The 13641-nt window shown below is 37.5% G+C and overlaps 1 protein-coding gene across 1 annotated transcript in view; it reads left to right on the top strand.

The window, feature by feature from the left end:
• Positions 1 to 13641, top strand: part of NBAS (NBAS subunit of NRZ tethering complex) — a 353016-nt gene that overhangs the window by 317563 nt on the left and 21812 nt on the right. Inside the window, exons 49-50 of the mRNA XM_074991286.1 lie at positions 3716 to 3855; positions 10178 to 10322. Coding sequence (XP_074847387.1) covers positions 3716 to 3855; positions 10178 to 10322 — 285 coding nt within the window. The remainder of the gene's footprint in view (positions 1 to 3715; positions 3856 to 10177; positions 10323 to 13641) is intronic.

Genomic DNA, 13641 nt, shown 5'->3' with positions numbered 1-13641 from the left:
ATACACTAATTAGTCATAGTAAGAGGGCACCACCACCTCAGTAGTACCAGATGTGGTACCCAGATCCCCTTGCGAATCTAGCCCCAAAAGTTGAAAACGTGTTTACATTATGAAAATGAACCATTTTGATGTTTCCTAAATATTTTCTGTTTGTCATTTCAACGACAATAGTTTGCCAAAATCAACATGAATTTGCAAAATTTTTCTCAACCCAAATCTACTCTTTCAGCAAAAAAAAAAAAAAAAGGGGGGGGGAATTTCCCCATTTCTGTTTCTTCTCTCCTCTAGTCCCACTTGTTTCTCTAAGGCTATGTCTACGCTTGCCCTGTACTTCGAAGGGGGCATGGTAATTTTGGGAAGTAAAGACACTTTGAAGTAGAGCAGGCATTTCGAAGTGCCTGTGGCTAACGGCGTGCTGACACTTTGAAATCTGACACTTGGAAGTCGCCGTGGGGGAGAATTAGCCTAATGAAGTGGTACATATTCATTGCAGCACTTCATTAGTAATCTGTCATCAGCCTGATTAACATGCCTCCTTCGACGTATAGGGCAAGTGTAGACATAGCCTAACGGATGGTAGTGATAGTCATACCATAGAAGAAGTGAGTTTGAAGTATTTCTATTTCAGTTACAGTTCCTAGTAATGAATCCAAAATCTTCCTTCCATTTCTTGTGGTTCTTTACAACAGACATCTATGACCTCGGGAAAAAGTTATTGTAAAAATAAAAATGTTGCAGAATTGTGTACTATGTTTATTTTATTAAAATATAAAGTTAATCCTGTCATTGAAAGAGTCTCTCAATCCAGATTCCCTGTTCAAACTGAAGCTACTATTGTCTTCGATATATTTCTGTAGTCACAAGAGATTTAAGCCCCTTTTCAAGATATATCTGTCCAGTGAGGCGTTATGATCCATTTGGCTACTCTGAAAACAAATATATCCTATAATGTGAGAAGTGTTGTTAAATGAAGCATGTGTGAGATTTTTGAGAGAGAGCACTCTTGGAATGTAGGCTAGATTAGTTGAAAACTCTTTGTATTCCTTGTAATTTTGTCTTCCATTAGGGCAGTATAGTTGAAACCCTCTTTCACTCTACATTTTATTGATGTCAAATGTATTCAGTGCACTGTTTTGCAATTGTAAAACTTTTGTACTCATCAATACAATATCATTTAGGACAAGAAGGGATCACCAGACCTTTTAATCTGACCCTCCTGTATATCATAAGCCATCAATATGATCTAGAACCATACACTAAACCCAACAACCAAAATTAGAGCCTTACAGTTTACAGAAGCTTGAACTATTATATACCACATGGAGGAACTGAGGTACACCAATGACTGAAGACTTTTCAGTGAGGGAAACTGATCACATGGGGGTCTCTCATGCAATCTTGGCAAGTGATCGGCACCCCATCCTAGAGAAGAAGGCAAAAAGCCCCCAGTCCCAATGCCAGTCTGATTTAGAGGAAAACTTTTTCCCAACAGGATTTAGCAAGTGCAAGAACCAGACAGCCAACCGTCTTAAAAAATAAATGTTTGGAACCTCCTCAGACCCCAGTCCTGCCCAATGTCTCAGCTCTGGCCATGTTCCTCTTTGGTGCTTTAGAAGATGGAGTGAAGAAAAATAATTAGATGTATAATGAGGGGTCCTTTCCTAGATCCTGCAAGTGACTGAAGCAAGAGATTTTAGGAACATCAGACATCAACCCTTTGGGTTGGCTTGAGAAACCTTGATCATAATGTAGAGCTGTTTTTCATCTCTAAATTGCTTCCATCTTTTTCGTATTTGTGAGCTAGGAAAGCAATTTAACATTTTCTGTGTGGGAGATTATATATTCCAACATCAGGGCGAAGTTAAAAAAGTAAATAATAACACTTAAATGGTGGAGAAGTAGGAGGAGCATGTCCTACCATATTTGTAGGATAATATTGATTGTTTGTTACAAACAACTACATCATAGACTACATTTCTAGGCAAATAGTAGCCATTACTTGTGATATTTGAAATGGCCAATTGCTTATACTAAATATTTTAAATATCCAGAATTGTAAAATAATAATGCTTCAGATAATATTATTATTTATGACACATTTTAGATACATCAGAAACAAACTACCAACCTTAAATATATTAAAGCCATAAAATTGTGTGGGCATTTCCATGGATTCACGGGCATTCTGTATTTTTCTATCCCAGTTGAAAAGTTTGCCCATGTTTTCCTAGTCCCTCAAGACCAGGAGTCTACAACATGCAGCTCTTTAAGCACTTATTTGTGGCTCCTGACTCTCTAATTGCAAATACCCTCCTCGGTATTTTCAATAAATGGTGAACATCTGAAAGCCCAAAAAATGAACAATTCAGATCTTAATAGCAACAATACGTGATCTCAAAATGTTGGATAACTCCAGAGAGAGAGAAAGTTTGGGAGTTGAGGTCAGGAAGAGAATTGTACAAAGCACACATGTGAAGTGTGAGGAAATAGATTATGTAAAAAGTTTGTGAATGTCCTGCAGTAATAGTGTGTGCATTGTTCTTAAAAAAAGGAGTTACAAAAAGTATGGTTTGGTGTTATTTATTAAGGGCCATCTCTTACTCACATGCATTGGGGCTCTTGAATTACTGATTTTTTTTTTATTGGAAAAAATGGCTGCTCTTTGCTATTTTGAAACCCCTTCTCAAGACTATGAGAATATAAGCTTTAATCATTTAAAGTTGTGACAGATTGAGGAAAACTTCTTGGTCCATTTGATGTTTTAGCAAAAACAATGAGAAGTTCTGTGGTATCTTATAGACTATCAGATTTATTGGAGCATAAGCTATTGTGGGCAAAGACCCACCTCATCAGATGCAGTGCCCAATGTGTCAGGTTTACTGTGACTGGATATATCACTTGAGAAGTCTCATTTGTGTTATCGCCACACCTTTATAAAGAAGCTTATTCTCGTTTAATAGCAGCCTCCAGTTAATGGCCAAACCTTTTTTACCTTGCACTTTTACCATGAGAGCAGCATAAGGTAATTATATTTATATTATATAATATTTGTATTATATTATAATTATACTTGTCCTCATATGAAAGCCTCAGAGAGAACTACATACATTCAAGGAGAAGCCTTGTCTTCTGAGTAAAGATGCATGGTGTGCCAGATAGGGAAAAGATTTATTTTTTATTTATAATACCTATACAGAAAATATTTTTGGTGCTAGTCAACAGTTGTTCTGTGTAGTAAACAGGAGCTTAAAAAATAGCACCCATACTTTCCTTCTCGAGTGATTGATGATTAGATGCCCCCAGTTTAAATAGAATACTGGTAGCTTTCTTGTTTTTTTTTTTAACGTGGTGTGTGTGGTGGGAGGCATTCTTTTAAAAAGCAATTTTACACATTAATATGTATTGGGGAAATATGAGAGGAACCTTTTTAGAGGTGTGAGGGATTAGGTGAAGAGATCATTTGAACTAATCCATTGATCTACTTGTGTAGGTTTTAGTTATTTTAGGAACCGTATTTAAGTAAGTCTCCATTATCTATGAGTTTCTTTATTTCAGATAATTGACAATTATAAGAAAATTGCTTGTGCTGTGTTTCCAACTTGCTTTACAGTAATGATGTCCTTCACAAATAGAACACACCACATTTATTGTTAGACAGGAATGGCAGAGTTAACTGATCAAAATCCTGTTGTTTATTACTTTATTTTTCTTGCAGGTAGAAATAATTGATATTGAAAATGAAGAAAAAAGGTACTCTCTCTTCCTGGAACTCCTGCATTCTAGTAATCATCAATCTGAGTTTCAACACTTGGTTTTACTCCTGCAAGCTTGGCCACCTATGAAAAGTGCAACCATGTAAGTATTTCTTCAAAGAGAAATCTGGCAGAACAGTATTCTTTCTCCGACTTTGATTTTTAAATTACTGAGCCTTTCATGCAGCCTCCGGTCAGTGAATTCAAACAAACTGTTATATAAAGAAGTATAACCATCTTAAATAGGCCCTTGTGGAAGGCACACAAAATACAATTGCATATGTGGGACAAGAAATTTCTAAAAAGCCTCCTCGATGACGCATATTAATTTTGCTGCTCTCTGTGTTTCTTATTATGGTTAAACTGCCTAGTCTTAAAAAAAGAAAAAGAAAATCTTAATGAACAGTAGCTTGATTTGCAAATCAGAGCTTTGCTATCAGCACCTCAGTGTGATTTGAAGATTTTCACCTTAGGTCTGGTTCCCCTAAACCTTCTTTGTAAAGCTGCTCATTTGGGAAAAAGCTATAGAAAGCCCTTCCAGGGAAGGCCCAAGAGCGGAGAGAACAGTCTAGGCTTCTATATGTGACCAGGAATTGATACATTTCTGTTCTACAACTGCTACCAAGTTGTCCCATCCTAGATTATTCTACAGGGAAAGAAGAGGTGTACATTGGAGCCACTGCTGTCCAGAAAATAACACAAGATTATTTTTGGAGCATTGTGCACATCCTGAAGCCATTTATATAGCTGGCCTTAATTTGCCAATATTTTTGTTATCAGTCTTTTGTCTTTCTGTCTGCCCATAATGTTTCTATGCATTCTGTTCGTTTGATGTTTTGATCATGGCTTCTAAGATTTAGAGAGTCTCTTTGTGTCTGCATTATGCCATCAGCAGTCATCCATCCTTCTATTCATCCTTCAATGAGAGCAATAAAATCAACTTTTTATGGGCTAGCCAGCACAGAGTACCATCTTTCATCTGTCAGCAATTAGGTAAGAAGATCTGGTTACCAACTTCCACTTAACTTTGAGTTCCAGGTGCCATTGATCACATTCTGCTTGAATATAGGAAATAGTCTCCCAAAAAGGCCTGTTTGAGAAATTTAGGTGGATTTTTATTTTTCTGAAAATGAATACTTTTGCCTGCATTTAAAATACTGGTATGTTAAGAAGAAATCTGCAATGATTGTTTGGTTTGAAGACTTTTCCAATGCATTAGAGATTTCTGAACCAAGAATTTAATTCCTTCTTTACTGCCTTTTCATGAACAATGAAATCATTTTAAGAGATTAAAAATTACAGCATGTTTGCTCTCTAAGTTGTCCTAGTATCACATTTTCATTTCCCTGTTTTTTTATTTTTTTGTTTTTTACAGACCTTTAATGCATTTTAAATGGATCAAAAACAATGTAGAAATTACAGTGTAAAATCATCACAACCTTTGAACAAAGATTAAAGTTATGGACTTTCATAACATGATTTTTTCTATTAATTTTCCAATTTTCCAATTAAATTAATTTAATTTTATTAAATTTCCAATTTTCCAATTAAAATTCTACTAAATGTTATGTTTATAGCCTTAAATAGTGATTTTGTTGTCATTCTTTTGATCTAATTTATAATGTTGACAATCGAACTGAAATTTCAGTCAGCCTGTAGTGAAACAAATGCTTTTGCTATTAGCTATTTTTCCTTATGAAGAAGGATTAGATTTAGACATTGTGCTTCTTTGCCAAGTGCATCTTTCTCCAGCAAAATGGCATCTCCCAGTAAGTGTTCATTACTCTAAAACTTTTCAAAACAAGTATCTGTGGAGGTTGGTAGTTTGCAGAAGAACCCTGCTGAAATACACATTCCCCAAGCCAGTTTGGAGAGAGGACTCCATATGTACTTCTTTTGGTCTCCTGATTTCAGTATCTATGGCAACACAGTTAGCTCAGCAGCCGGATTGAGACTGAGTCCAGACCATCTCCTGCCTCTTCCACAATGAAACAGTGTGATTTGAATCTTTCATCTTTACTCATAATTTATATCTTGTCCTAAAGAGAAGTCCCTCTTCTGATTTGACAGAGATGCTAAAAAGGTGACTACATGGAGAGAAAAATATTCAGCATGGCCATCCAACTCTTCTTACTATTATTTTGTTTCCCAATACATAGCAGAGGCTAAATGTCTCAGGGTTCTTAGGTTATTCATATTGTGTGTTTTCTTCTTTTTACCTCTGGGAAATTGTTCTTTGAGAACAATTGTATTTCCTACCAATTCATAACTTGATTCATCAGCTACATTTGCTCCAGGTTTGTTATATTAATTCTTCGTTTTGATAATGCAGAGTGGCCCAGAAAAAAGAAAAAGAGTAGGAAAAACAAAATGCAGGTTGATTTGTATTTGATTCCCAATTAGTGATCAGCCAAACCTCAGTAGTTTGGAGGTTTGTGATAATCCCAATTAGGGACTGAAAGTTAGAGACCTGCATAAATTATAGAAGGTTTTTTATGTCTAAATAGGTTGGACTTGGAAACAACTGATAGCTGATACTTTAAGAAATAAATCAGCAGCACTGTGAAGGAATGAGGAAGGTGGTGGGCTGAATTAACTATCGGCCTGACATTTAATCTGAATCAATGAAAATGTCAGAATGATTGAAGTTTATGAATTCATGCAAGGAATGAGACTGCTCAGGGTTTGTAACAGAAAACAGGATTTTTTTTTGTAAAGACTCACTTCAGTTCCCATCAAGGTCTGTTTGAATACCAGTTGATTCAAAGTCCTGTAGCCTGATTTTCAGAGGTGCTGAACTCCTGGAGTGACTATTGAGTTCAGTGAGAGTTTCAGTTCACTGTATATTGTTAAGGATGGAATGTAACAGGAGAGAGCAAAAGCAAAAATTGCAATTACAGTGGCTACAGAAATCAATGGTCCATGAATACGACACTATGAACAGAAATATACATCTGTATGACATTTTGTAACAGTCATTTACATGTATAGAAATAGCTGCCAATAAGGACTGTGCAGTCGTGTAAGATAGTTACCAATCTTTGCAAAATTTCTGCACCCTAGTGACCAGGAGACCTGTGAAGTTTGTGTGATTGTTAGCCGGCTAACCAGAATGTATAAACCCCTCCTGTGCATCTAGATTTCCTGTCGTGAACTTCATAGTGTATGGTATGTTTAGGTTTTTAAGATAATTCCCCAGAAATGGTCAAGTATGTTAGAAATATTTTTTTTCTTTTATGAAACAACTTGTTTAAGAAATAACAAAAATTGTTATGCTTGTTGCCCCAAAGAGCTTTTGTCTCCTAAAAATAAAAAACAAATCATTAATACATCTCTGCCCCTTAGTCCATTAACCTTATATAAATTATTTACTCTCTCTATTTTTTTCATCAGATGAATATGTTGGATACATAAGGATGAACTCAAACCAGTCCTGGCTTTTTGTCATTTTCAGTAAGCAAATTAAGAGAAGGAAACAAGATGATTTTTTTCTTCATTGATTATGGAGAAACATCTGTAAAGTTTAAAAAAAAACATTAGCGGCAGAGAGAAACATAAGCAGGAAACAGAACAGGCATCAAAAGCTCATCACCAAACCCTCAGTTTTGAGGGTGATTTCAACCTCAGATTTAGATATGGGTCCTCAGACAATTCAGGAGTCTAATCCTGGAACCACAGCATAAGCTATAAATTTAGTCAGTTGCAATCATGGAGCTGCAGCATTCTTTTTCTGTCTCTCTGGATGTTTGTGCACTGCCTGCTCCACATGGCAATAGGGTTTCTATAAGAACTACTATGCCTCGGTTTGACCAAGGAGATTGTGAGAAGAGGAAGGGAGGGGCTCCACTGACAGCAGCAAGACTTGCAATAATGGGTGCTCCTTGACTATAAATGATCAAAATACTTTAAGACGTCAAGAAAGAATAAAGATAATGGCTTGTAGTCCTTTTTCACTGAAATGCAACTACTACCAGTAGCTTTCTGTCTTCCATACAAATCAGGATGGAATAGCCTCTTCTGCTGAAACCAGGGTTGGTCATCTTTCACTAACCATTGTAAATGGGTAACAGGAAGCATAGGTGTAATGGGCATTGACAGTTGTCCTCCCCACATTTTAGCAGATCTATTGCTTGGGCTGTGTTTCTGCTTGACTCCATCAACTGTTTTGATTTTTCAGTAGTAGTTGGAGCTGTATGATATTCTCTACTTCTGATGCCTGGTTGCATTTTTCACCAATTGCCATTCAGTAGCAACATTAGCAAAGAAGGTTTCCAAGGTGCCTTGCAGCGTACATGTCAATAGGTGCCAAATGAGGGAGCTGATTTATGAATTCAGTTCCGCTGGGTATGATTTGATCATATTGTGGTTTTCCATTTTAGTTTGAATTAATTTTGAAAATGTCCTGTGTCATTGGAACGCAAATTCAAAGATATGTAAACCCATTTCTCTGCTTTCCACAGCTAATATGAGGAGGCCAGTTTATCTCAATCAAAGATAATTCTGTCACTTGACTAGTAGTAGTAGTAGTAGTAGTAGTAGGCATCCTTCAGTCTGCGTAGACTATGGATCGCGCCCTTTATAGTTTCAATTGAGGACTTCATTTACAGTGTCTACTGTGACTATGAAGACCCACACGAGAGTGACAGTCCTTGCTGCATCTCTTGCAGATGTGGTGGGTGTCTGGCAAGTCCTTATTGCGCTTTCTGTGCGCTTGCTTCTCCTCTGCTAGCTGTCTGATCCTCCTTGACTATGATAAAGATATTTGTTGACAAATGTTGACTCTTCAAGATCCAGGCTGAGATCTTGCTCTGTGCCTCAAAGAAGTGTAACGCAGAACTTTCAGTCTAGAGGTGATGGGGATTTGTGGTGGTTTTAAGACATCTTGGAGTCATCTTGTCAGCTTAAGTTATGACAGCCAGTCCCACTCTGCCTTTTAGTTGCAGAATATCTTTAGCACTGCCCAGAATCTCTTTAGTACTACATACTACTGCTTTGCCCCACTATGCACTTTGCCCACCACCAGCATGCTTCCTAAGGCCCAACCAGTAAGAGGGTCCTTGGAAGACAATATTACAGCTGCCTTCCTTGGTTCCTACAGCAAAGGAATCTTCCCTCTGTTATCCTGTGCAGAACTGGTTCTAGAACCCCTTTAAACTCCTCCATTCCTTTCTTCCAAAAGGTCCAGTGAGGGAGTCTTGTACCAAATGAGCATGCACTCTATTCACTGGGGAGATTCTTATTATCATTTTAATGGTTCCACTGTGTGCTAGCTATTTTAGAGGCACAGATATTGGCTTCAAAGAGTTTACAGTATAAATGTAATTTTTGCTCCTGAGAAGTGCTTAGTGTTTGCAGTGCCCCATTTGCTTCAGTGTTGTAGTTAACATCTCTGAAAGTTAGGCCATTTATCTAGGTACCTGAAAATAGATTAGAGCTTACTGTGGTATAATCTTACTGAGACTTTTACCTGATTGCAATAAATTGTGATATTTTGCTATTCCTGTTGTGAAAAAGCAATTATATGGCATTGACTGTCTAAAGAGAATGTGAGCTTATTAGTAATGTTCTCCATAATTGCATTGTCATTTATTAGTACTTCATATCAGAAACTACCATTTAAAAAGTCAGTATTTTTCAACTCACTGTGGTGTCCTTTATTGGTGTTTTTCCTTAGACTGAGACTAGGTAATAGCTCTGGGAGATACATATCGTGGCAAACATTGACTTCAGAACAATAACCATTTTTTCATAATGCTGTTTACTAAAACAGGATATTTAGAGGCCAAATTTAGGTGTATAACCAGTGTATCTCATTTTGAAGTTCTTTGAGATGTACTAATGAAAACAAATAAGTGAGGGCTAGATGATGGGCATTAATAAATTTAGTAGCCAGGTGTATACATACATGGTTCAACTCATTAATAGGATTTGCAAGCAGAAATGCATATTTGTTATTATCTGTATATAGTATCTGATCCTCCTATATATACATAATCTTGGTATTGATTTTTTTGTCAGTGGTTATGAGATGATTTCTCTGATCACCTGAGAGGGGCTGTTGGGTCAGTAGCTGGCTGAAGCTACCAAATTAAGAATCCCACTTCCAATTAAAGGGAATTGTCGGCTGGTATAAGGGCAGCCGTGTCCACTCCTATGCCAAGCATTCTCCATCTAGGCTTTGGGGTTGTAGCAGGAAGGGGAAGAGAGAGCTCCAGTATGCTAATTCACAGCTGCAATACAATACCTTAGGGACCATAACAGTTGTAACTTAGTGTAGACCAGAGACTGCTCTCAGTTTTAGAATTGGAGATTCCTACTTGGCCCCAGCTCTTTTCATTTTTTCATACTATTATACCATGCTTTTATTTGCAGTTTTTAAAGTCACCGTTTTCTGAATTTTCTTTTCTTGTCTGTTTCTTTTTTAGTGCATCCACGAGTAATAATCCCTGGGTAAAACTAGGGGTGGTCATGCTATCAAAATGCCCAAGTGAGAAAAAAGAGAATATGGGAAACGAAATTTTGAAGATGTGTCGTTCTTTGTATCAGAGTAAACACATGCTTCCTGTAGAGGTAAGTTGCAAACTTCAAGCGTCTTGCAGATATACCTAAAATTTCTGAAGTGGATGTAGGTATCAGTGTTTAAGATGCTTATGCAGTTTTACTGGCTGCACTTGAGCACCAGGAAACAAAAACTATGACATATAGGCTCAAATGACTTGTCACTTACTAAACATAGAATGTTGTCTGTAAGGAAACTCTGAAATATTGGGGCTTTAATTACCTTCTATGTTACAAGAAGTTCTTCTTTACAGGTATTCAAGTATTCCCTCTTCCGAAATTAATTATGTATACTTACTCCCATATAAGCCTCTCTTACCTCCCAGAGTGCCAAGGCATCCCACGCTCATATGTCATAGCCTAACTGTACCAGATTTTTAAAAAAATGATTTAAACTCTTTGCCCTTCTCTGGAATTATTCCCAGGCATCTTCTTTTATTATCCTGATACGTCCTTCATAGTGATAGTCACATAACCACAATCTTTGTTCTTGAAAATAGCCTGCATTAAGATTATGAACTTCATAATGGAATCTGATGAGGTGCTTCTTTTAATACAAAACCACAGTGTGTCTTTTGGAAATTGAAGGGCAACACAGTTTAAAACCAAGTTCTGGGAGTTGCTGCCAAAAGAAGTCAGTAAGGCAGAGTGCCAGAAAATACTTTTTGGAGGAAGCCAGATTTAATGTTAGCTACCGTACAGGGGACAGACCTACAAAGCGTCCTTTGCTTTCTCCTCATTTATCGTGAGTGATACTTTACACTACAAGGAGACTGCTTCTACAGGAAGCAACTGTTCAAACCAAAGTTAGGGTCCTAAGGGTACAATTTTCTAAAAATCTAAGTATCAGAGAGGTAGCTTGGTTAGTCTGTATCTTGAAAAACAACAAGAATTCCTGTGGCACCTTATAGACTAACAGATATTTTGGAGCATAAGCTTTCGTGGGCAAAGACCACGATGCGTGAGTGGCTGACGAAGCCGGTCTTTGCCCATGAAAGCTTATGCTCCAAAATATCTGTTAGTCTGTAAGGTGCCACAGGACTTCATGTTGTTTTTCTAAAAATCTAAGTGAGTTTTGAACCCAAATCTAATTGGTATTCTACCACAGCACATCTCTTCCTAGGGTTATATCGTCTCAGGTTCCCCTTTGGGTGCCACTTGGAACTGAGGGACTGTTGAGCTCTCTGATGTACCAGCCTGGGTTCCCTCTCTCACGATGTTGTTGTGACTCATAGGCCTGCTTCTGATCCTGCACCTCCACACAGCATTCACACAAGTTGGGACACAATTAGCAGCAGTTACATGCAGATTCTCTGCCTGAACCAACAATAAAAAAAGGCTACAGGAAAGGCAACTCCAAGCTCCCTAAGTACACACCCCTTCTGGAATATAAACTGAAAACTATACCATCTTGCACTGCACTGAGAACCATAGCGCATAAACTCATAACATTCACTTATTTCCTCAATGTGGAAAGGAATATGCAACACCCTTTGTCCCTCAAGCTATGAATCTCTTACTCACTGGTTTGGATAAAGCAAAAAACGGGCTTATAAACTACAAAGGATAGATTTTAAGTGATTGTAAGTGATAGCAAATAGATCAAAGCAGATTACCTAGCAAATTAAATAAACTACAAAGCAAGTTTAATATGGTAGATAGTTTGGGTATGCATTAGCAGGTTCTCACCCTGAGCGTTAAGACAAGCAGGCTGCAAATGTTAAATATGGGGCAAGCTGCATTTACATTACAGCTTGGAATCCTCAGCCTCAATAATGTAAGTGTTTTGCTGTTACTAAAAAAATAAATAAAAATAGAAATCTGGGTGTCTTTCTAGCCATCAGAAACATTTGTGGTTCAGAAGTCTAAAGGCAATAATTGAAAAGGCATTTAAACTTCACAGTACAGGGTATTTACTGAAGTCAGGAAGAAATCTTTCTCTAAAGCAGTGGTTCTTAACCTTTACTGCAATCTGCACCCCTTTGGTTCTCAAAATACATTCTCACACCCCTTATCAAAAATAAAATATGTTCTCACAGCCCTTATCAAAAATGGAGGTGGGGGGCCTATACATTTTTCAATGCATATTAAATATATGTAAAAAAGTTTTATGTATGACTCACCACAAATAATAGTACAGTAGGCATATAAAAATACACAGGTACTGCCCAGAGATGTTGTGGAGTTTTGCTGTGGAGGTAAACTGTACCCAATGCGCTAACAGCAGCTAACTGAATTCAAACAAAGCTGCTGCCACATCAGCATCTGCACATACATCAAGAAATACCCTGCAACGTGGTGGTATACTGTATTTTGTAGCCAGATAAGTTCACTACAATTAACTTAAAAACTTGAAAATAGATTTTTTGTTTGTATATTACAGTAATAGTTAAAAAAATGTATAATGTTAATAAATACACAGGTTTGATGAAACCAAGTAGTTGTCCTTACGTACCTGTGCTTAATTTGTGTTTTCGATGATTTACATTCTGAAAAAAATTTGGCATGTCTCACACCCTCAGGAAGGGTGTCATGCACCCCCAGGGGCTACATGGCACCCCAGGTTAAGAACCACTGATCTAAAGACACCATAATTGCAGGATGGTTACTTCTGAGTTTTATGCCTCCAGAAGTGAAGATCTTAAAAGTTAGTGGACTTTGCATGGCTCATGCTGAAACCACAGTACTCAAGAGTTATGTGGTGATTTACAAAGTGATTTTGTTTTTCCCTCTGCATCATTGCATGCACAACACATCATCATCATCATCATCATCAACAGCAACCATGGTCTCAGCACCTGTTGGTATCTGATGCCTCCCTCACTATTTCCTTCCATCTTTCCCAGTCCCATGTGGAACGGCTTAGTTTCTGTAGACTAGCTCCATACCAATCTACTGTATCATCTGCCCATTCTCTGTGGGGTCTGCTTCTCCTGTTGGAACAGTCCATTAGGCCAAATACCAGGGTCTTGATTTTTCATTCATCGTTCATTCAGCAGATATGCTCGAATAGTTGTAACTTATGTCATATAACCTTCTGCAGCAGGTTCCTCTTTCCGCTGTATCTATCTGTGTAATTCCTCATTAGTGATCTTCTGCATCCATCCTATTCTCAGGATCTTTCTATCACAACTCTTCTTGAACGCCAGTATCCTTCTGTTTGAATCTTTCATTATCACCCAGGTCTCACATCAGTACAATGTTGCTGAGTCCGTACAATGTTGCTGAGTACACACGTTTTCAAGACACTCAGCTTCGTTCCTAAGCAAATCACTTTGCTTTTCCAGATCTTATCCATCTCCTTCAAACTCACTCTTGCTTTCTCTATTGT

The sequence above is a fragment of the Carettochelys insculpta genome, chromosome 3 (assembly GCF_033958435.1).
Source record: "Carettochelys insculpta isolate YL-2023 chromosome 3, ASM3395843v1, whole genome shotgun sequence".
NCBI lineage: Eukaryota > Metazoa > Chordata > Testudines > Carettochelyidae > Carettochelys > Carettochelys insculpta.
This window is presented reverse-complemented; position numbering and strand designations above follow the sequence as displayed.